This window comes from Apodemus sylvaticus, chromosome 23, assembly GCF_947179515.1.
Source record: "Apodemus sylvaticus chromosome 23, mApoSyl1.1, whole genome shotgun sequence".
Taxonomy (NCBI): domain Eukaryota; kingdom Metazoa; phylum Chordata; class Mammalia; order Rodentia; family Muridae; genus Apodemus; species Apodemus sylvaticus.
In genome coordinates this window covers 39139865-39163803 of record NC_067494.1, presented here as the reverse complement: position 1 = coordinate 39163803, position 23939 = coordinate 39139865, and the positions used below count along the sequence as shown (strand labels likewise).

Here is a 23939-nt window from a genome sequence, read left to right as displayed (position 1 = left end):
TAACTGAGAACTCGCACCTGCAGCTCCCCTTGGTGCTGTCCAGCACTGTGTCTGTACTGGGTGTGGAGTGCCTCAGTCCTCTAGCAGTCACGTGAATAGTACAGCTCAAGGCTGTCCTAACATTCCGCATTCCTAAACTACAACCACGTGCCCCGGGCGAGGAAGGGAGGGAACATTCTACCCAAAACATACAGGCTTGGCTTCCGAGGTGGTGGTGCACGCCTTGAATTCCAGCACTCTGGAGGCAGAGCCAGGGAGGTCTCATCAAGTTTTAAGCCAGCCTGGTCTACATAGCAAGGCCACAGAGGGAAACCCTGTCTCAAAAAAGACTTAATAAATGAATAAGACCATGCCAAGAAAGGAACTCGTTTCCATGCACTACAGTCCACCACAAAAGGGAAGCCTGTTAGCTTAGCAGGCGCAGAGTCAATTCACTGCATGCTTTACGAACGCCGAACCCTATAAAAATGTTTTTAATTAAAAAGGGGTTGGGGAGGAAATATAAGAAAGTGTTGATGCACCAGGCGTGGTAGTGCACACCTTTAGTCCTAGCACTCTGGAAGCAGAGGCAGTCAGATCTCTGTAAGTTTGAGGCCAGCCTGGTCTACAAAGCTAGTCTAGGACAGCCAAGGCTACACACAGAAATCCTGTCTCGGAAAAGAAAAGTGTTGGTGCTCACAGGAGTACAAACTGTCTGAAGAGTCTTTGCTGCTCTGTCAGTGTGGGCGTTGGCTGTCTCCCACCCGTGTGCATGTACAGGGCTGCTGACTAATGTTGTGGAGATTCATATATGCACACACACACACACACACATACATACATACACACTTGTAAGCAGCACTCGTGTTCCTAAATGTTCATGCATCCCTTTGCTTAGGAGATGCCACCAATGTTCACAAGCATAAAAACAAGTTCTAGTGGGCTGGAGAGATGGCTCAGCAGGTAAGAGCACTGACTGCTCTTCCAAAGGTCCTGAGTTCAAATCCCAGCATCCACAGAGTGGCTCACAACCATCCGTAAAGAAATCTGATGCCCTCTTCTGGTGCGCCTGAAGACAACTACAGTGTACTTATTTATAATAATAAATAGATCTAAAAAGCAAAAAACAAACACAGGGCCTAGCTTGTTTTTAACCACAGAAAAACAAGGTCAATGCATAATGTTTCCTTTCTACAACAACTCTCCTTATACTCCTCAGGAACAGCTATTTCAGCCTCCCACGCCCCGTGCTTGCAAGGAAGCGCCCCAGTGGGCTGGGTGATCTCTCAACTTCCACTTGCTAAATGTTAAGAAATCCCACCTCTGAACCTAGGCAGAAGCTTCAAAATGAAAAACGGGGACTATAAAAAAAATATGAAGTATCCTCAATTCCCACATTAACATTTGCTGCGTTTAAAAGTGTTTTTAAGTCAGGGCTAAAGGAGGTGGCTCAGCAGTTAAGAGCACTGGCTGCTCTTACAGAGGACCAGGTCTCAATTCCTAGTGCCCACATGATGGCTCACACCCATCCACTTCCAGAGGCCCCCGATGGCCTGCACTGACACTAGGCACACGTGATACACAGACATGGATGCAGGCAAAAACAGCAATACATACAAACAGAATTTTTTTTTCTTAGTTTTTAGTTTTTTTAAAAAACCCCATGTCCCAAATTGGACGTGTTCAGGGATGCTGCAACAGCTAGAGAAAAGCTCAAAGCCACTTGGGCCCTGGGAACCTCAGGCCCATCTGAGCCACTCAGTAAGAGCTCAACGTAAGGAAAGCCCGGGATTAAACACTGCATTCTTTTTCAGTCCGAGCCTTGGTTTTCAAAGGACTAAGTAAGTCCTAACAAGCGGAGTATCATTCCACGCAGACACCCACACCCAGTGACAGAGGAGGGTTGGGCACGGGCAATTGCCACCCTTTACACAAAACCAAGCTTTCACAGACACTAAAGCATGTATTTTTCCTCATCTAATGACTGCGCAAAGCTCGATGTTTGCGAACAGAAAGTTTATTCCTTCCTGTAGGGTCGGTATCCCACGATACTTCCCATGGCTCACGCCTCAGGGCTTTACCTAGCACTCCTGGAAAGGCTGTGAGTTCCCTGACACTGACTGAGGTCCTGCAGCAGTCGGGCTACAAAAGCTCTGGGCAGGAGAGAAGAAGAAAGTGTGGCCCCACGCACAGGATCACTAGCCAACCGAATTCACACACCACGCTGACAGGCTCCTGCCTTCTGACAATGTGTCTCCTGTCTCATTTGACATGAAAAGCTAAAGCACTTCAGTCAATCGTGGGAACGCAATAACTTTTTTTTTTCCAAATGCATAAACTATCAAAGCACTTGGCCAGAGGCTGGAGTTCAAAATGTGGCACAGACAGAGACGAAGTTCTGCACTTGCGGTGCAGCAGGAGGAGCAGAAGCTAGCCTCACATGGACTTCCAGAGGCCAGCAAGTGAAAGCCACAGGAGAACCTTCCAGAGCTGGTTTAAATGGCAGACACTTTCTCTCCCACAGGAAAAGCAGAGGCCGGGGAGGAGGCTCAGGCTGAAGGCATGGCGCTCCAGCTCAGCACCTGAAGACCGGCCTGGCCGCGACGCTGGACACTTGGGACAAGACATGGGACATGGCATGGCGGTGCATGCCTTTAGACCCAGCTCGAGAGCAAAGACAGCAAGCGCTCTGTGGATCTGAAGCCAGCCTGGTCAATGTAGCAGGTTCAAAGACAACCAGGGCTATGAGGGAAGGAGGGGGGAGGGAGGGAGGGGGAAGGAGGGAGGGAGGGAGGGAGGGAGGGAGGGAGGGAGGGAGGGAGGGAGGGGGGGGGGAAGGAGGGAGGGGGAAGGAGGGGGGAGAGGAAAGGGGGATGAAGGGAGACAAAAAATGTTGGTGGTACACGCCTTTAATCCCAGTGCACAGAGGCAAAGGCAGGTGGAACTGAGTTCTTCAAGGCTAGCCCGGTCTAGTTCCAGGATATCCAGGGCTAGTGAGACTCTGTCACAAAGAGAGAGAGACAGAGACAGAGACAGAGACAGAGACAGAGAGGGAAATACAGGGACAGAGACACAGAGGAGGGAGAGGGGTGAGTCTGGGGTGAGCACCCATTCCTGTCACCCTTCCCAAGGAGACTGCAGAGGCCTCTAATAGAATTCTCTTGCAATAACGCTATCTTTACTCAACTCTTAAAATTGGAGATAAACATATAACCCTGAATATATCAAAGACCACTCAAGCCAGGTATGTGCACATGCCTGTAACTCTAGCACTTGGGAGGCAGAGGCAGGAAGATCACCAAAAGTTCAAAGCCAGCATGATTTATACAGAGTTATGCCAAAGCTACTCACTAAGACCCTGTCTCAAAAAAGAAAAACAAAATGGGAGTGAAGAACTTCAGAAATCATTCAACATCCTAAGCTACTGATTATCGATCACAGGAACTGACCTTGCACTTAGAATCAGAACACAGCACTAAATGTCTAAAGTTCCATATATACTGCGAGAAGCAACCAAAAATTCCAGAGTACTGCATCCCAGGACTTTCTACAATGACCAGAGAGTTCTAGATCTATGCCACATTTGGGCTACACACATGTCCACTGCAACTACAGAAGCCAGCCTTTGGTTTAAATAGTCACACAGGGCTGGTGACTCTGAGATTCTTCAGTCACATAACCTGTGTATTAATCCTGAGTCCATCTGTCCATCCCATGTCTTGCATCTGTCATATACACACAGGCACACACACACACACATACACACACACACACACACACACTGGTAGGGGACTTGACACAGGACATGTCTGTGTAGTCCTACCTGTCCTAGCGCTCACCATGTAGAACATGCTAGTCTCAAACACGCACACACACAGATCCTCTAGCCTCTGCCTCCCAGCTGCTGAGATCTCTGAGTTTTCTTTTTGCACAGTCTCAAGAAGAAAGAAAGCACACTGTGGCTCAGACCTGCTTCCAAGCTGGCAGGCCCAGTGAAGTACAGCACCTCCAGGCAGGACTCCGAAGCACACCTCTCTCAGAGCACCATCTCCAGGGCCTCTCCTGCTGCCTGGAAAACTCGACTAGGTCTCTGGGATGGGGGTTTTGTCTTTAACCAAATGACGTCCTCTAGTGGGAAGGAGAGTTCTTCCTTCGGGTTTAACAGCGTCTTCACAGACCACTAAATGCTGTCGTGCGAGCGCAAGCGGACAAAAAGTCCTTCTAAGTTGGCTGACAACTCCCCAGAGCTAAGTTCAGTGGCTGGAACTCCGCCCACTCTGGAGGGGAGGAAAGCATTCGCACTTGTACTGGATTCCACACCTGCCAACCACTTTTCCAGCTGCATGTGTGCTCACTCAGAAACAGGGGATGGCACAGGGCAGGCCCCGGCAGTATCAAAACAGGAGAGCAGAATCCCTCCAGCACGGGGCCGGACACCTCCTCACAATCCAACCAATTACCTTACTGATTAATAAGTAATTAATTACTTTTGATTGTAATGGCAAAACAACTGGTCTCTCTCAGTAGTGCAGGGAGCCTGTACTGTGAGGACCAGCCACTTAAAGGGGCTTCATTTCAAATAGTGGGAGAAATACATTCCCGCTTTAGCAACTTAGCATGCATGAATCACCCATGCAGACAGAAGCCCTACGTGACATTTGCAAACACAAGATTTCACAGAAAGTAACGAGAAAACATACAGTGTCATCTTTTACTCCTGCTGGCTGAGGCTTCCGCCCCAAATCATTGCCATGAGCAATGATCCTGCTTCAGGGAGATCTCCCGACTCAGGGTCGTCCCTGCTGTCTTCTTCAAGGGGATACCCCACCCCCACTGTCAGAGATAGAGAACACGTGAACGCACTGGTAGCTCAACAGAGTACAGAAAATTTTCAGAAATGTTTGTAAATAATCTTTGTGCAAACATGTCCCCGTGACTTATATTTGCTGAAATCTATAAGGTGAGAACAGCAAACCAAGCCTTCCTCCTGGGAGTCCTGCAGGATTAAATGTGAACTCAGATCAGAAGCGCATGCAGAGCCATGCATACCTGCCGTCTCCGGGGTACACTGACACAGGGCCCCCAGCCCTGCCAGGGCAGCTCCCCGGATCACTAAGAAGAAACAGAGAGCTGAGAGTCAGTCCAAGTCTCTGCTTCTTCCATCCATCTCGAAGCCTCCTTCCCTGTTCACTGCCTACTGTGGCTACCTGTCCAGTGGCCCGGACACCAACAGACACAGTAACTCCTCCACTCTCAGGGGGCTCCACAGAGCACTGCACCTGTCTCTTTTCCAGAAGCTTCCACGCCAAGCTGCTCTGGGAATCTCCCAATTCCCAGCTCCTTTGATCCTAGATTTGAGGCTTCCCAACTCTCTTCCATGCCCTTTCAGGCACTGGTCCAGGATCTGTTTTAGTTTGGGGACAGGGTCTCCTATGCAGCCTTAGCGGTCTTGGAACTCCCTGTGAACTCCCTGTGTAGACTAGACTGGCCTTGAACTCACCGAGAAACAGCACCTGTGCCTCCCAGGTGCTGGAATTAAAAGCACGACCACAGGTGACTAGGATGATCTCCATGCCTGGGGTGGCTGGCTCTCATCTGCGCATTCCTATTTTCTTCTCACAAACCTGAGCACCTGCTTCGTGCTGTCCAATCTGCCTTGAGCCCAGCATTCCAAAGGCACGTGACACGTGACACCCAATGACATGTGAGCAATACCAGGTGGAAAGCTGGTTTCCCACACCCCTACCACCAGCCCTGGGGTCAGACGGGAAAGTGTCTGCACCCTCCTCGTCCCCCTCCCAGCTCCAGGAGGCAGCTGACGGCGGGCTGCACGCGCCTCATCAGCTGATAAGGATGGAAATGCCCCACTGGACACCAGCGCAGGTCAAAGGGTATGCACATGCGGAGAATGTGCAAGGCTACAGCAGTGAGCAGCTCAGTTCTTTTAAAGACTGAGTCTTATGATGTTTGTATGAGTAACCCCATTAGGACAACAGATTCTTTTTTTAAATCCAGTTTTTCCTCATGTTCTATGTGAATTATCTATTCTTTAGTAGATAGATAACAACCCTTCTAGTTATATCTCATTCCCTTAAACTGTCTTACATTTCATAAGTTCCCTCTTGCATACTAAACGAGAGTTGCACGGAAGGGTTACTTCCACGCCTGTCTCTGGGTCTTCGCCCACAGGTTCAACAGGTCCTGCTCTTTTGAATTCCCTTACACACGGCCACACCATAGAGGATACGGCTCCCAAACTGCTCTCTTCACAACTGAAGGATTACTATAAATACATATCAAGCATATTCTTATGAATATAATCTTACAAACAATAAAACAGAGTGAAATAATAGAATTCTAGGTTAAGAGTGGCATCAGGAGAGAGTGAACAGGACTTGAGGAACACCATGGGAAACTACATCTTTCATACTCTTCAAACACCTCTGCAGGGTTCTCACAACCGGAACGCCCGCCTTGATGTGAGAGAGCTGTAAGACAAAATGTTCCTCTTTATTAAGAGCTTAGATTTGCCTTCACTAACAAATGTTAAGGGAGAACTATTCAGAGCATCTTCAGTCCTGTGCCTTGTTCACAGGACACTAAAGGGTCCCCCACATCTGTCCCAGCACCCTGAGACCCAGGCAGCATCCCGGCAAAGCAAGGCTAAGTTCTACTGTCAACTGAGTGCTTTCAAACCAGCCACTAACTGTGCTCTGAGAGGCCACAGCAAAGGCAGACACCATGATTACCTCGCGAAGAGGTAACCTCCCCAGGAAGTGGAAGGCTTTCTCTCGTGCCGTCTCCCACGCTGCATCATCCTGATTCTTCTCTCTCTCTTAAACTGTGTGCGCATGTGTGGGGATGCTGTGGGATATGAGGACAACCTTGTGTGTCATGTCAGTCAGACTATCCACCGTCCCTATACAGGGCTCTCGTGTGTCATGTCAGTCAGACTATCCACCGTCCCTATACAGGGCTCTCGTGTGTCATGTCAGTCAGACTATCCACCGTCCCTATACAGGGCTCTCGTGTGTCATGTCAGTCAGACTATCCACCGTCCTTATACAGGGCTCTCGTGTGTCATGTCAGTCAGCCTGTCCACCGTCCCTATACAGGGCTCTCGTGTGTCATGTCAGTCAGCCTGTCCACCGTCCCTATACAGGGCTCTCGTGTGTCATGTCAGTCAGACTATCCACTGTCCCTATACAGGGCTCTCGTGTGTCATGTCAGTCAGACTATCCACCGTCCTTATACAGGGCTCTCGTGTGTCATGTCAGTCAGACTATCCACCGTCCTTATACAGGGCTCTCGTGTGTCATGTCAGTCAGCCTGTCCACCGTCCCTATACAGGGCTCTCGTGTGTCATGTCAGTCAGACTATCCACCGTCCTTATACAGGGCTCTCGTGTGTCATGTCAGTCAGCCTGTCCACCGTCCCTATACAGGGCTCTCGTGTGTCATGTCAGTCAGCCTGTCCACCGTCCTTATACAGGGCTCTCGTGTGTCATGTCAGTCAGCCTGTCCACCGTCCCTATACAGGGCTCTCGTGTGTCATGTCAGTCAGCCTGTCCACCGTCCCTATACAGGGCTCTCGTGTGTCATGTCAGTCAGCCTGTCCACCGTCCCTATACAGGGCTCTCGTGTGTCATGTCAGTCAGCCTGTCCACCGTCCCTATACAGGGCTCTCGTGTGTCATGTCAGTCAGACTGTCCACCGTCCTTATACAGGGCTCTCGTGTGTCATGTCAGTCAGACTGTCCACTGTCCCTATACAGGGCTCTCGTGTGTCATGTCAGTCAGCCTGTCCACCGTCCCTATACAGGGCTCTCGTGTGTCATGTCAGTCAGCCTGTCCACCGTCCCTATACAGGGCTCTCGTGTGTCATGTCAGTCAGACTATCCACCGTCCCTATACAGGGCTCTCGTGTGTCATGTCAGTCAGCCTGTCCACTGTCCCTATACAGGGCTCTCGTGTGTCATGTCAGTCAGCCTGTCCACCGTCCCTATACAGGGCTCTCGTGTGTCATGTCAGTCAGCCTGTCCACCGTCCCTATACAGGGCTCCTCGTTGGCTTTGCACTCTTGGCCGGCTGCTGGGACTACAGGTTCCCCATGGCGGCCACTTTCTTCCACAGGGCCCTGGGGATCACACCTGCTCCCTTGAGTTTGTCTGCAGGGCAATCTTGCTGTCTGGCTGACATGCGCACCTTCCTGGCAGCTCGCTCTGCCCAGAATGGAAGCAACAACAGACTGTCTCCTCTAACACTCACTCCGCCTTCTAGCTGCCCACAGTCCGCTTTTATCTCACCTTTGGCAAAGCCCCGTCCTTCCGTATCACCAACCTGCCTGACTCCTCTTCCTACTGTCTCTGACTCACAGGCCCTGGACGTAACAGAAGAGACCTGAGACACTGCCCAGCCCACCATCCATCTTCCTATACAAAGCAACACTCTGCAGCCCGGCTGGAAGCACGTCCCCATGCAGAGCCCACAGCCAGGTGAAATACAGTCGGAGAGGATGTACACCTCTCTATACCATCAGCCCCCTCACAGCCTTGCTGCAGCAACTCTGAGATCACTGATGTTTATCACACTATTTTGTATGAATGACTCTCCTCTCTCCATAAACCTGCCTTTTTTAATTTGAGAAGCTAAGAACAAATGTAGCTTATCTCTTAAAAGTTTCACCAATCCCTCCTGACTATGATGACTATGACGATGTAACTACCCTCTCGGCAGGACGCATTTTTAAAAACCACGGAAGGCTCAGCTATTGACTCACTGCGACCCGTGACAGTCTCTCTGCACCTGGCCGGCCACTCTCCCTCCGGTCTGGGCACCCTCTTCCCCTGGGAGGGCCACTGTGCACAGAGCCGCTCTGACCTTCATCGCACAGCCCCCTGTACGTCCTTCACCCAGCACGGCATCTCTTCCTCCCTCCCCCATGCCGCCACACCACCTCAGTTAACCTCATTTTGGAGGTGTGTGTGCCTCTGCTCCTAATCCACAGCTACACACAGAGGCTGGGCACACGTGAGCCCAGTGACCTGGAGACTAGGGCCCTACATCTCTGAACGCAGATGCTGTCACAATCACGTCTCTCGGTTTGTAAAAATTGTTCCTCCACTCCCCAGCAGAAAGAAGCAAGTTTTCCTCAGGTCAAAGGGACAGCTTTGGTCTCCTCCGTCCACCAGGCCCACCAAGCACACTCCCCACAGAGGAGTGACCTTCTGAACCCACTGGGAGAGCGAGGTATCGACACCTAGGCTCTGACCCATGCCATAGACCAGAGTGTTCATAGGCAGAGTTCAGCCCGGAAGCCACACAAAGCCACTTACAAGTGTCGGACTGCCCAGATCCCCCTCCTTCTGCCAAGAACGCACTGGAGTACCACTTCAGATCTATTAACGCACAATGAGAACTTTTCCTTCTGAATGCTCTACCATGCCAAGCCAATCAAACACCTCAACCACCGCCCATGCGGAGCCACAACTCCACACACACTTAGAAGACAGGGAGACACGCTTCCAAACTACTTTTACCTAATAAAAACCCACAGCTCATTAATTGCATTCATCAATATAAAACTCCAGTGAGAAAGCCATGCGGGCTCACTTCAGACACGTACAGCACACCTCTCCAACATCCAAAACCGTGTATCTTTGAAAGGCACATAGCCACAAGGTCCACTGTATGAAAAGTATTTTGTTTTAGCAACAACAAAGACAAAGACAAAAGAAATGCACTTTGTTTTTAAATATCTACAGAAGGGAAAAAAAGAAAATAATTCAACAATTATTTCAAAGCCCAGACACAGGGGCACACACCCGTGATCCCAGTACTCAGGGTACAGCAGCAAGCTTGTGAGTTCTAGGCCAGCCAGCCTGTACTGCATGGTGAGAGTCGGTCTCATAGAAATGAATAATAAACAAGCAAGAGAGGGAGGAGAAGCGAGGAGAGGAGGGGAGGGGAGGGAGGAGAGGAGAGGGAAGGAGAGGGAAGAAAGGGTCTTTTCTACGGGGACACTGCGCACACATCTGTGTGTCTGCATGACACTTCCGCCAGTGCCCACGCCGCAGGACCTGGAGAGTCATGCGCACGGACACATGCTGCCTCCTGGGTTATCTGTCCATGCTCCGAGTGCGTCCAATCTGCTGGCATTACCTCTGCCCAGGTCAGGGATGAATAGCAGTCCAATTCCCACGGGAATAAAGAACGTCGCCCGCTTTGCTTTCTTCCTGGGGCGCAGTTTCGATTCACAGAGCACATGGCTAATCTACATGTGTGAAGGTCAGGCACTTCAGTGTGAGGTTAAGAATGGAGGCTCACACAAGGGGCTGGCTTAAACATCTTGGCAGGATGCCCAACAAGTAAAATTGTTGAGAAGCAACAGTCAGCCTCTGAAGCAGCCAGGGAAAAATATTTTGGTCATGTGGTACAGCGCACGCTACCTAGTGTATTTCACATGAAGCTTTGAGAGTCCTAAAAATTATCACATATTAGAAACAAATGAAGCTTCGGGCATGGCCGAGTCTGTGCACTCTTCATCCGACACCCTTCTGTGTGGACTCGCTGCACACACAGTAAAAGTCACCACGGGGCCTTCCAGTCAGTCGCCCCAGCATCTTAGCGGCTGAGGACAAGCACTTTGCATCAGTTTTTCAATGAATCATAAAAAGCCTCACAAGAGCATGTAGACTAAAAAGTCCTCCTCCTCTAAGCTGGTCAAACACAGGCACCCTAATAATTCCTCCTCTGCTGCCTCCTTCCCTCCCTCCCTCCCTCCTTCCCTCCCCCTTCAGGAGTTACATGGCCATATGGGAAATCCCAGGGATCACAAGACACACAATTCCTACAGAAAGTCAACAACACTGGAGTCTGGGTGTGCTCACCGTCCAGGCACTCCGCACAGAGGAGGGACAGCCTGGCCTCACACTGTGCCCACAGGTGACAGAACAGAAGCCCGGGGGCTGTGGGCAACTCCCCTCCTGCACTAGGCGATCCCCTACCCCCACCCCTTCTGTCCTCTGGATCAGTCAAGAGAAGCTGGGATCTGGTCCTGAGAGGTCAGGGACCGTTTCCAAAGCCAGCAAACTCCTAGGCAGTATGACTATGATTTCAATCTGTCTAATTTGTGGCGAAATTAATTAGAAGCAAAAGATCCAATTTGGAAGTTGTCTACCAATATTCTTCCTCAATTCAACACTTAGATGGTTCTGTGGTCAGTAATCAATCCTCACGTCTAGTTAAAGGACATAAGGAACATGAGAATACCCAACAAACTATTCCAATTCATTAATTGCCAATAGTTACCTCCTCAGTAAGCATATCTTTTTACCTTGCCATCCTACACCGGTGTCAGCCTCAAAAATTATGGCCCGCGTGTTGCAACTGTTCAATAACTTAGTTTTCCTTTACTTGGCAAAGAAAGAAATGTCAGAAAAAAAAAGTCTGAGGTGATTTAGATTGGAAATAAGCTTCAAACATTAACCTATTTGTTCTAAAGGGAAAAAAACTGATAGACTGTTAAATTAACTACAAGAGAAAGAAACCAAACTCAGTTACGGTCTTTGTTGATGAGAAAACACTGTATGTTGTCACTCTATTAAAATGTCCCTCTCGTTGCCTGTGGTACCTAATCAAGTGCATACAAGAAGCCCCCCACATAGACTCATTCCCCATTCCTTGACTGGGGAGGCACAGAGACTGAAGTGACCAGCCTGGGGCCACGCAGACAATAAACATCCCATCTTCCAATGTCCGTTTGGCTTCTCTCTGCTTCTGTCTCCAAAGTCTCAGCTGACCACAGGAGCACAGGAGCGTTGGTGCCCCCTGCACCCCCCCACACACACTCTCTCTCTCAACCCGCCCTATGTGAAGCACAGATCTACCAGGCTACCAGAACGACTCCCACGAGACTCCTTTATGAGGAGCCCAGAGCGGATCCCAGAGTCAGGCTGTCTCTGGCCTCACCTTCCCCAGAGCAGCTTCCTGCTACCCTGAAACCCTGGTTCAGGCTGTCAGTGAGGTGAGGTAAATGACCAAGTGACCAGACCGAAGGGCACTGCTGAAAGTCACTGCTGTCTCTGAGGGGCCCTACTCTGTAACTTGGGTAGTCCTGGAACTCAATAGGTAGCTGACACCAGCCTTGAACACACAGCAATTCGCCTCCTAGGTGCTGGGGCATGCCCAGCTAGTAAGCCATTTCTTCAGAGAATGCATCATACAAATGATCCTCAAGACAAAATCCACCTGAGAATCCCTTTCTTGCCAACACCATCACACCCAAGAGCAACTCTCGAGTTCCTAGGAGTGAGCCCTGACTGACCAGGAAGCTCACAACTGGTGTGAAAGCAGCAGCAGGTATCAGGGCAGGGCCCTTGTGGACACACTACGGCCACCTTCCGAACACCTCCTAAGATGGGACACTCTAGCCCCCACTACTGTTTTGGGGTACCATACGATGTACTGGATTGCACTGAGCACCCCCCCACTCTCTGCTTTGTACCCTTGCCCCACCTGGAGCTCCCCAGTTAGCCTCCCCTCACTTGCTCGGCTGGTTTGCTCTGAAGGCTGTGGTCTTTTGCACAAAAACAGAGAAGTATTACAGCCATCCTCTTTAATTTCTACTCTGCAAGGCCCCAGGAGTTTCTGATCATGCACTAGGGAAAATTATGGACCCTGTGCAGTGCTTACTCTGTGTGTAAAGCGCCAAATAGCACTTAGCACTCACTCAAAAGAAAATTAAAGTTTGTCTATTCTGGCTTTCTGACCCTCGGCATTAAAACAAAAGGACCAGAGCTGGAGAAGCGGCTCAGCAAGCAAGAGTGCAAATTTAATGCACTTAGTCAAGAGGGCCCTGGGTTCAGATCCGGCACTCCCGGGCTGCTCACAGTGTAAACAGCGTAAGAAAGAGGATTAGCAGCACCAGGACCTGCACTCACGAGGGCCTCCCACGCCCCCAGACACGCCCATCAGGACACCCATGCACTCAAGGCGAGAGCTGGAGAGGCAAGGCCATGTGGACAGCTCCTTGGAGTCTGCAAAGCAGCAAAGAACTGTGGGGTGGGGCCGGACAGGGCTAACCGTGACCTAACTGATGGGGCGGGGCGGCCCTGTCCTCGATCACACCCTGAAGCAAGGCAGAGCAAGCCCTCAGGAAAGCAGGTGGGGCTTATCAGAAAGACACAACGAAGGCCTTCAGCAACATTCCCAAAAGATAGATAATCAAATTCCTTTAAGACAGAGAAAATGAGTACAAAAAACCCTGACAACAACAAGCCATGGCCGCCAGACTCCCAGGCTCGCTCTGTGCATCAGGAGAGGGTGTCTCATTCTGCCCATTCTCCCTTTAATCCTAGCCATCCCAGAACTAAAAACACACACACAACAAGTGTGCCAGTCCCCAGGAGCTGAAGCTACTTCCTCCGAAAACTACCTATTTGGCAAGATTTTCTACTTCCACTTCCAAGGTCACCCATAGCTCGCTAGGCAAAGTGAATTTATTATTTAAAATTACATATAAACTGCAAAAAGAAAATTTAAGACATTTCCATGGACTCTTAATTCAGTTGGTAAATGCTTCTTCAAAACTTAGATGTCAACTCCTAGCTCAACTTTGGGATTCCCAAGCATTTCTGAAGAGCGAATGAACTCCTGAGACACCCACAACCGAAAACCAGGAACCCACACTGAGAATTCCAGAGCTGCCTCCACCGATCACTGTGCCTGGCTTTCTGAGGTTTATTTCAGGACCTGGAGCAGTGGCTGCTGTACTGGTCGGCCAGCATGCATTATCTAAACACTTCCCAGAAATACCCAGCAAGCTAAGGCGCTTCCCCAATAGACCTGCTCCCTGCTTCCAAGAGTCAGTGTGATGCAGAAAGCTGAGAAAAAGAAAAAGGACCATTCTGTATAAAGATTCCACTTTCCCGTGTTGGTTCTCATCCTCTGTAACGGAACAACATTTTTGCACTGGCACAAAGCCAGTAAATGACTAAGAAGTATGGGGGACAGCACCGTCTGCTACATCACATCAACCTGTAATTCTTTGTATTGTCACACTCCACTCCTCCCAGGCCCCTCCCCCCCCCCCAAATCAGGCCACTACTCTGCAAAACCACACAGTTGCCATTCACACAGTGAAAACGAGCCAGTTGCAAGCCCAAGGAGCCAAACACACACAATTCAGGTACCAGGGCAGGCCCTGGCAGCATCAGCATCGCCACAAGGGAGCAGCAGGAGGCCCAGCCCCACTACTGCCTGTGTCTACACAGCACTGACTAAAACTCGGGTGCTCTATAAATAATTTGCTGCTAGTGGGGTGTCTGGGGCAAGCCGCATACCTCGCAGAACACATCAATGCTAACTGTTCACATCTAAAATGTTGCTGCTTCCCAACTCAGTATCTAGGCTGATTTCTTCTGTCCATAACTCAAGAGCTAACTACATTACAACATCAAAGGTGTTAAATATAATCCTAGCATGTGTGCATCACACCTCTCTATCACACACACACACACACACACACACACACCCCTACTTGTTCATACAAAAGAATCTAGCCACATGGTCAAAATAAATCATATACAAAAAGAGAAGTAAATAAATGTTTAAAAAGAGAGAGATTGAGAGAGGGGGAGGGGAGGGGAAGGAGGAGGGAGAGGGGGAGGAAATTAATCATGACAGCATATCATTCCCAATTTCTCCCAACTAAGTCCTCCCACCTTTCCACCTCAGACAGGTGCTTATGATGTCATGCCCAATAATGACTTGACCACACAGCTCCAGATAAATCAAATCCACGGACTCACCATTACAATCACAAGAAATCAACCGATTAACAAGATTCAAAAGAAAAATATGATGGGTGCCCCCAATGGAACCTAAGGGAGGCCTTACTCATAAACTATGACATGACATTAAAAAAAAAAAAAAAGCCTAATTGTAACGTGCAGTGAGAGGCAGCAAGGTCAAAGTCTGACACAAAGCAGGGAAAAAAACAACTCCTCTTTGCTGTTTTCAGAGGTGAGGAGAAGCCGGTCCGAAAGAGATATACCTAGTGTCACCCAACCACACCGACAAACCATTAAGTAGTCGGTCCTATTCCGTCCATGTCTCATGGACGTAAGAAGATACACATCCAAACAGTTCTCATTTTCTAGCAATCCATTCCAAAAAAAGAGAAAAGATGTGGTACTGTCATCCAGGATTTTCTAGATTTCATCAAACACGACTCCCTTCCAGAATGGCTGGATAAGAGAGAACTTTTGCCTGGCTCTCAAGTTCGTCGAGGCCGGAATGCTGAGAGCACCCTAGAGGCTGGTCAGCACAGGCTACCCCTCACCAGCTGACAGGTCATCGCAGAGTCTGCTGCCTTTAACAGTGGAGATGATTGTCTCCTGTGTAAGCTCAGCCTAGCCTGGAAGTAAACATTACTGTAAGAAACAATTTGGTCTCCCCATTAATTCACCTGTCAAACAGAAGCTCCTAACATACTTGGCACCCACCCTACAGAGCTGACTCTGGGAACAACCTGCTGGCTTCTACTTAAATTTAAGCCAACTTTAAGAAATAGTTCGATTAAAGTTGTTCCAAATGAGTAGAGTTCTTGCCCAGCCCACATTGAAGCCTTGGGTTCAATCCCAAGAACACACAAAATCCACTGTAATAGCAGCCCATACTGGTAATCCTAGCACACAGGGGAATGTGTCAGAAGTTCAAGGCCATCGTCTGCTACATAGCAAGTTCCTGGCCAGCCTGGGAACAGGCAACTGTCTTTAAATTAAAAAAAAAAAAAAAAAAAAAACAACAACAACAAAAAAATACCTTCAAAAGTAAAATACGTCTGGTGAAAACTTACTGATGACGTGCGTAACTACACTTCAGTAAATTCACTCAGTGCATTGACAGTAAATGTATATCAATAGCATATTTGTTCAAATATAAGCATAGGTAATCTGAATAGGTTCCTAAGGACACTCAGGTAGTAACTAAATGATTCCTAAATCTGTTTCTAGTCATTGAGCTTCTAAGAGAAAAAAAAAGCCACTGGAGTACATCAAGGTTTCAGACGTGTGTTAATTATTCAGTCACCCAATTAAACCAAAAAGGGTCATTTAGTCTTATGCAAATAGCCTCCAAACAGGGTCTAACTGCACCGTGGAATATTCTGCATCTGTGATACATAAACACCTTCTCGGTGTGTGCACTTCTGCACGGTGCTCCTCCCCCACACCGCAGGGAACAAGGGCTGAGCCTTGGGATTCCTCAGCCTCAAGCATGCATACACAGCTTCAAGCATGCATACACAGCTTCAAGCATGCATATGGCAATTGTGCATGCACAGCATTCGCACGTACAAAGCCATGAACGCACACACACCCAGCAAGCCTGTACGGACGACAAGCCTGCATGCCCAGCTGCAAGGGTGCACACGCAGCCGGCGTACAACATGCTTCCCCGTCCTCAGAGAATCGCAAAAGCCTCTTTTGGAAAAAGAGCGCTCCCCTGAGAAGGCACACTTAGCGCACAAGGCCCCGGCTCCGAAACCTGCCTCTGTGGGTACGGCCCCTTAAGGAAAAATACTTCTGCTCTAGTGCCGTAAAAATTTCATAACATCCATTTTGGAAATGTAAATATTACACAGATATTAATGGGATTCTTATTAATATTCATTTTCAGCTTTCCATAAATCTGTTGTTTTAAGTAACACACAGCAGTTTTATCAAACATAAATATCAAATTTACAAAATGAAAGCGGCATAAGTCACAACACAAGGCTCCGAACGTGGGGCTCTAAGACCTGGGCAGCGACAGCTGGACACAGTAATAGCAAAAGGCAAAAAAAAAAAAAAAAAAAAAAAAACAGTAATAAATAGGCCGCCTCCCTAAACCTGCCCGGACCCAAGTGCATCTGCAGTGCTCCCAGAACAACCTGGGATATTTCACAGACCCAGTATAATTTTAAGTCACTCCTCCTGGGAAAGGACAGGGTTAAAAATAATGGCAAGGATCCTGTTCTAGGTTTGCCGGTGGTGACAGTGACGTTGGTGTGCAGCCTAGGGAACCGATGCTCCTGTCCTATCAGAAGTCACCTTTGCACACAGGCCAACCCCAATTATAAAGGAATATATGCTCCATTAATGAGAGAAAACAGGACTGAAAACAACCCCATTGCACTGATTTTCTTTATAAGGTGACTGTGTGCAGGGAAAATCACTACGTCTTCCTGCAGCTAGTCCTGTATTTTTCAAATTAGCTCTCGGAGCAGAATTCATGGCGCGGGGAAGACAGTGCTCTCCTCGGCTTCAGAGAGGAGGTGGGATATTGGTTAAAGTGCCCTGGTTAACGTGTCCAAGCATGTGCTGGATTAGGACACACTTCTCACAGGATACGATGCTGACAAAAATACAGTGACCTAAAGCCTGGCCAAAATGCAACCTTAACTACAGACACACAAAACCAAAAGGAAAACAGAAGGAAGGTCGTTTCCGGTGTCAGAGTGGAGGGAAGAACACGTGCCCGCGATAAATCTGACTTGATATTAATGTGAGTTTAATTTTCTACTAGATGTCTTAAAACTGATTAATATTATAAAAAATATAGTCAAAATTAAGTAATAAAAAAAAATCAAGGTACCTAACATAACCGATTTTGAGCTACAAATATTTTCATCCCATACAACATAAAAACAAACAAAAAAAACTACATTTTTTTTATATTACAGGGTTTTGTTTTTATTTCTTAAATAACAGGACTTTTTGTATGAACCACTACTACTAAATTCACCTAACCAGATAACAGCTATATAGACCTAGGCAAATATATAAATTTAGGCCATCATGTCTTGATAGGATCTGAAATATCAAGCAACCTAAGGTTTTATGGAGGAGGGGATAGACCGACCTTATAAGACACTGTATCTTAGATTCATTTTAAGGCATAAGAGTCCTGGGGCTTCCTGCCTTGTAACCCTAAACTAGCTTACACTTTATTATATCTATAAATTAAAAATTACACAGAATTCAAGACAAATGTATATTTACTAAAAGTTCTGTATGCGAGCAGTCCTCAGGAACCTTTTGAGACTGGCTTTATCTAAATACTTACATAAAAAAAAATCATAAACTAGCTTGTTTCAATCTTTAAAAGACTTCTCTCAACAACAGGAAGGTTTGTTCCCAGTGACAAGAAGGAAAAAAAATAGCCATGTGACACAAACCATCTGCCTAAAATCAAAAATGAAACTAAATGTATTAAAAGCCAAAATAAGATTTATTTTTCCATTATTTAATACGACTTTGTAATTTATGACCTATAGCCTTATATAATTTAATATTGTGGACAAGTGACTACCTAACACTGTTATCATAACAAATACTAAATAATACTGTTCTTCCAAAAGCAAAACAAAAGGAAAATAATAAAAGTATAAAAAGGAACAATCTACACGTTACCGGTAAGGTAACTATAAGAGGAATCTGTGAATTGAGGTCATATGTCTGTCTTTTTTTTTTTTCTCTGAGATAAAAAAAAACCTATCCCCAAGGGCCTCCGAGGCTATAATGGATACACTCTCACTCCAAGAAAACAAAAAATACTTACAATGATTAGTACCATTAAGAAATAACACATTAAAGTAACAGGAACCTACATCTGCCTTCCTTTATAGCTTACAAAGATAAGAAGTTTTAATTATTACATGGACTACTCTTTCACATTTACTGTGTGGACAGAAAACAAAAATTGAAACCACAAGTTTCCCCATCAAGAACAGGGAATTTTTTTTTTCATTAAAGTAAAACTCTGTGAACCGTGCAGATTTGGAGGCAGCAGATTATCAAGTACCAAGTCCAACCAAGTCTCTCCTCAAATCCACACTATTTTTAAAACACACTTCCCTAAAGCAAATGAGCTGAACAAAAGAGCACCATTATTCCCTTCTAACAGATTAGAAAGCATCACAAAACTTCACAGCATTAAGACATGCGTAGAAGAAAAAATGATCTGGAAGAAACAGTACCCAGTACAACTTGCCTTAAATATTCTTGCTCTAAAGCAAAAGAAGTTCAAATAAAGCTCACATTACTTAGCCTAATGAAACAGGAGGGGGAAAAAAAACAATATTTGGGGGCATGTCTATATGCTAAAAAATCAAAAGATGGTATGTTTTTTAGCATTCCAAAGAAATATTCACTGCCTTTTTGGGTCAATTGTCCTCTACAAATATTAATTTTGTTTCACAGATTTTAGAATACACCAATTCTAAGTAACACTCTTGTCCACATGACCATCTGAAAATGATTGCAAAATGAGAACACAAATCACTAAAAATGTTTAGCTTGATTCTGGCTTTAAGCTAATTAAGAATCACCAACTATATAGCTTTCTTCTGATTTTTTAGATAATTAAATATCAGCAAGAAATGTTATACAGTATTTCAGAATACTGAAATCTTAATGCATTAAACTGTAAACTGGTAGAATTAAAACATATTCAAATAGATCTGTCAAAAGTAGACTTTTATAAAAAGCTTTATGAAGTCCAAACTAGTCTAATCTTTGCATTAATTATTTCTTAATGCTCCTATCTTCGGTCCACAATTAAAGCCCAAGATAATGTAACCTTCATAGTGTAAGATTGCAGACCAGAGTTTTATAAATGCCCAGTAGTGGACAACAGCGTGTTTCCCTGGATTCAATCCTCTTATTGCTAACTATGATTCATAACAATTTAAGCTCTAAATAGTATTCAATCTTCCATCTGCTTGGAATCGAGTTCAGTTATTATTTGTGTCAGGAATTTTTGTGACTGTACTGCTCCGCACTTCTATTTACATCAGCAGTGCTAAATGCCCAATGGTGAGAGGGGAGCCAATCAGATGGCAGATTAGATGTCAACTCGGAGGCAGCTGTCTGGAGACTATTACAGCCAGTTTACCTCCACAATTCAAATTCCAAACCTTGCAAAGGAAAGATCAAGTCAGTCTTTAGGCTCAGCCTACTAGCAAGAAACAGCCAGAACGCAAGGCACTTCCTAACAACGTTGTAGGGCTTGGGAGACAGCAAAATCAAGAAAATCCACACAAATACGATCCAGAACGATCCATTTTCACTGGCCTACTACCTTAATAGCTTTGCTGAATAAAATTAAAAAATTAAAAAAAAAACAAAACAGAAAAAGTCTAGCCCATGATGTTATAAGTTCCATCGATCCAGAATCTATTCCTTCAACATCGCCTCCCGGTTGAAGGTGACTCCTTCCAAGGAGCCCTTAGCCCCAAAAGGGATCTCTCCCAGCTATTCTTAGGAACGAATCGATGTTATTTTACAATATTTCACCTCTGCCTCGTTGTAAATCTGGGTCTTATTCCTGCTGGTAAACACCCAAACTCCACCAGCCACGGCTGTCACAAAGCTAACCTCGTTTTTTTTTTTTTTTTTGTTTTTTGTTTTTCCCCCCCCTGCCTCTGCCTCACAAGGGCAATGAGAAACCGACCGGGGCCCGGAGAGAGAAAGTTCCTCTCTCCGCGCGCCCACTCAGGGCACACCGTGGGCGCCGGCGGAGCCAGGCCCGGCCCGGGAGCCCGCTGCCCGAGAGCCCTCCCTGGGCGGGCGCGGCCCGGGGCACGGAGATCCCGTCCCGGGCCTGGCGCTGGCACGCAGCGCGCAGCCGAGGGCTCGGGGCAGCCCGGCTCCCCAGCCCCGCCAGCTCCGGCCCCGGCCCTGGCCCTGGCCCTGGCCCCGGGCCGGCGGCGCCGCGCCCCCGCCACCCCCGCCAACCGCCGGGAAAAGTACCCGGCGAAGAAAGAAAGTCGGGCTCGCGGCGCGAGGCCCGGGCGGAAGCAGGCCCGGCCGGGCGCGGGGGTTACCTGGGATCTGCCCATGGTCGGTCCGGGGGTGCCGGGGCTCATCGCCGGGTGACTCCTTTGTTGCGCGGCCGCCCAGGCCGGGCTGGCAGCAGCGTACTGGGCGCCTAGGTCCTTGCCCAAGCCCATGCCCGCGGCCGCCTGCTGGCCACCCGCCGCCGCCCCCGCCGCCGCCTGGGACTGGGGCTGCGACGGCGGCGGCGGCGCGCTGGAGCTGCTGTAGTCCGGGTAGCTACCGCCGTAGCTCCGCATCATGGGGCTGGGCGAGGTGAGCAGCTGGTTGAGGGTCGGTGTGGCCCCCGACGGGTGCTGGTTCTGGCCGGCGAAGCGCTGGAAGCCCCCCGCCGCCGCCGCCGCGCCGGCGGCCGCCTTGCTGAGGCTCGCGGCCCCGCCGCCCCCGGGGCCCATCATCATGCCGCCGCCCTGCTGCCGCGGGGAGCTCAGCACCCCGTACCCCGAGGACGAGCCCCCATAGCCGCCGCCACCGCCTCCTCCTCCTGCTGCTGCTGCTGCTGCCGCCGCCGCCGCGGCCGCCGCCGCCACAGCTCCGGCTCCTGCTGCCGCTGCCGCTGCTCCTCCTGCTCCTCCTGCTCCTCCTCCTCCTCCACCTCCTCCGCTGCCTCCTCCTCCTCCTCCGCCGCCGCCGCCGCCGCCGCCCGCGCCGGGCCGGCTGTAGCCCGGATAATGGTTGTACTGGCTGTTGGGGTACCCTTCGTGGGAGTTCTGCAGGGGGTCCATGCTGCTGGGGGCCCCGGCGGCGGCAGAGGCGGAGTGCATCATCCCCATCCCGGGGCTTTGTTGTCCGCCATGTTGATCAAAGCAAGGCCCAGCGCGGCCGCCGGGGCCGCCGCTAGCAGGGGCAGCGCTGCCATAGTAATTATTAAACTCCGAGACGGCCGCCGGGCCGCCGCCGCCGCCCCCGGGCACGGCGACCGGCGCGGGCTGCTGCTGCGCGCCCAGGCCCGGGTGCTCATAGCGGCTGCCCGCCGGCTCCCCCATCTTGGGCGGCGCGTCGTCCTCGTCGCCCGGCTTGCTCAGCAGAGGCTGGCCCTGCGGGTCAGCCTGACTGCCCGCGGCACTGTCCTTGGCGCCTCCATGTTGCGGCTGCTCCATGTCCGGGCCGGGCTGAGGCGCGCCGCCGCCCGCACCGCCCAGGCTGTTGTTGGCAGTGGGATGATGCTGCTGTGGCGGCGGCGGCGGCGGCGGCGGCGGCTGCTGCTGCTGCTGCTGTGGCTGCGGCGGCTGCGGCTGCTGGAACTGGTTTAGCTGCTGCTGTAGTGCGTGGTGGTGGTGGTGGAGGTGGTGGGCATGGTGGTGATGGTGGTGGTGGGCATGGTGGTGGTGGTGCTGCTGATGGGGCGGTGCAGCGGGGGCCTCGCCAACGGCTTTCAGTTTGTGGTTGGGGAGCAGCCCGGTCTCCATGGCCGAGCCGGGGCCCGCCGAGGAGGAAGAGGCCGCGACGGCGGCGGAGGAGGACAGCGCGGCGGCGCTGCCACCCTCCTTGAGAGCCGCCTCGGAGCCGCCGCTCTGCGCGCTGTTGGAGCTGGCGGCCGCCGCGGCGCTCGCGCTATGGGCCATGTTCAGGTCGTGACGGGGGTGCAGGGGGTGATGGTGCACATTATTCAGGCCGCCGTCGCCGCCCCCCAGTATGGGGCCCGGAGCCGCCACCGCGCCGCGCGCGCCCGTCTCCAGGTCCCGGGCCCCGGGCGCCGGCCGCGGCCCCGAGGGCGCCCGCCGCTCGCCGCTGCCCGCCCGCGCCCGCGCCGCCGCCGCCGCTGCTGACCGCGCGGCCATGATCGCCGCGGCGTGGCGCGGCCGGGTGGGGTGGGGGGAGACAATGTCCCCACTCGCAGCCGGCCGGCCCTCCTGCGCGCATCCACGCGGCCCGCGGGGAAGCGCGGCGCCCTCCCCCCACCCCCGCCCCGCAGCCCCGGGCCGCCCGCCGGGGGCGCGCCTTTGCGCTCGGGGGCTCGCGCCCGCTCCGGCCTGAACCGGCGGAAAGTTTTTTTAGTTCCGCCTGCAATGAAACTTTTCTCTCTCCCTCCCTCACTCTCGCTCTCTCTCTCTCTCTCTTTTTCCCCCCCTCTCTAACCCGGATATGGGGGGAAAATGCACGACTTGCCTGAGCCTAATCGGGCCCAGCGCGGCGTGAGGGAGCCGAGCGAGCCGGAGCAACTATTATCCGCTTCTCTCCGAGGGCTGCTGCGCACTCGCAAAACGCGGACTGGACTCGGCCCCCGGCGCCGCCGCCGAGCGCACGATCGCCCGCCCGCTCGCCCCGCTCGCCTCGCCCGGCCTGGCGCGGGGGACCCGGCCCGGGGGAGCAGGGGGGGGGGACCGGCTGCCGGCGCTCGGGCCCGAAGCTGCTCGGTCCCCTCGTGCCTCCGGTCTCCCTGCCAACCCGCGGCCCTGTGTTTGTTTGCACGTCTAAAGGGAGCGCTACGAAGGTGGAAAACGAGTCTGACGAGCAGACAAAAGAGGGAGAATGGGCTGGGAGGCAAAGTTGTCTACTGGGCCTCGGAGGTGGTGAGGAGCCCGGCGGAGAAGAGAGACATGCAGGCAGGCCGGGCAAAAGCACTCCGTCTCTCTCCGGAGTTATGTAATTTTTTCCAGCCTTGGCCTCTGCGCCTGAATTTCAGGCCATCGGCGTAATTCCCACAACTTCATCCAACTGAGAAATTAGGAAAGACTTAAGTGAAGGTTAAGCCGCAAAGACGGCTGCGCTGTGTACACAGCAGGCGCTCAATAATTGCTTATGATGATTCACCACTTCAGTCCCCAAGGTGATGTTTATATAACTCTTTCTAAAGGCACCGGAAGTAGGTATGGAAACTCCTAGCGTTCCCTATGGAGTTGTGTTTTTTTTTTCTTACAATGCGTTTGGTGCCCTCTCAAGTGTGTAGTGTTAGCTCCAGAAAACAGCGATGGCTAAGGTTTATCTTGGGTCTTAATAAATCTTCACGACGCCTTTCATCATATTTCAGAGGTTAATGTATGCAATTAACCCTCTTGATATGAGTTCATTTCTAAGTAATGGGAAACAAAATCAAATAGATGTATTTAATAAACATAAAATCAATAATAATGCAAACAGTC

The 23939-nt window shown here is 50.1% G+C and overlaps 1 protein-coding gene across 1 annotated transcript in view; it reads right to left on the bottom strand.

Annotated features, from left to right (window-relative positions):
* The window catches only part of Arid1b (AT-rich interaction domain 1B), a 337801-nt gene extending 315193 nt beyond the window's left edge, over positions 1-22608 (bottom strand). The window contains exon 1 of the mRNA XM_052169726.1: positions 20847-22608. Within this exon, the coding sequence (XP_052025686.1) occupies positions 20847-22421 (1575 nt within the window). The 5' untranslated portion in view covers positions 22422-22608. The remainder of the gene's footprint in view (positions 1-20846) is intronic.
* Between the last annotated feature and the right edge of the window lie 1331 nt (positions 22609-23939).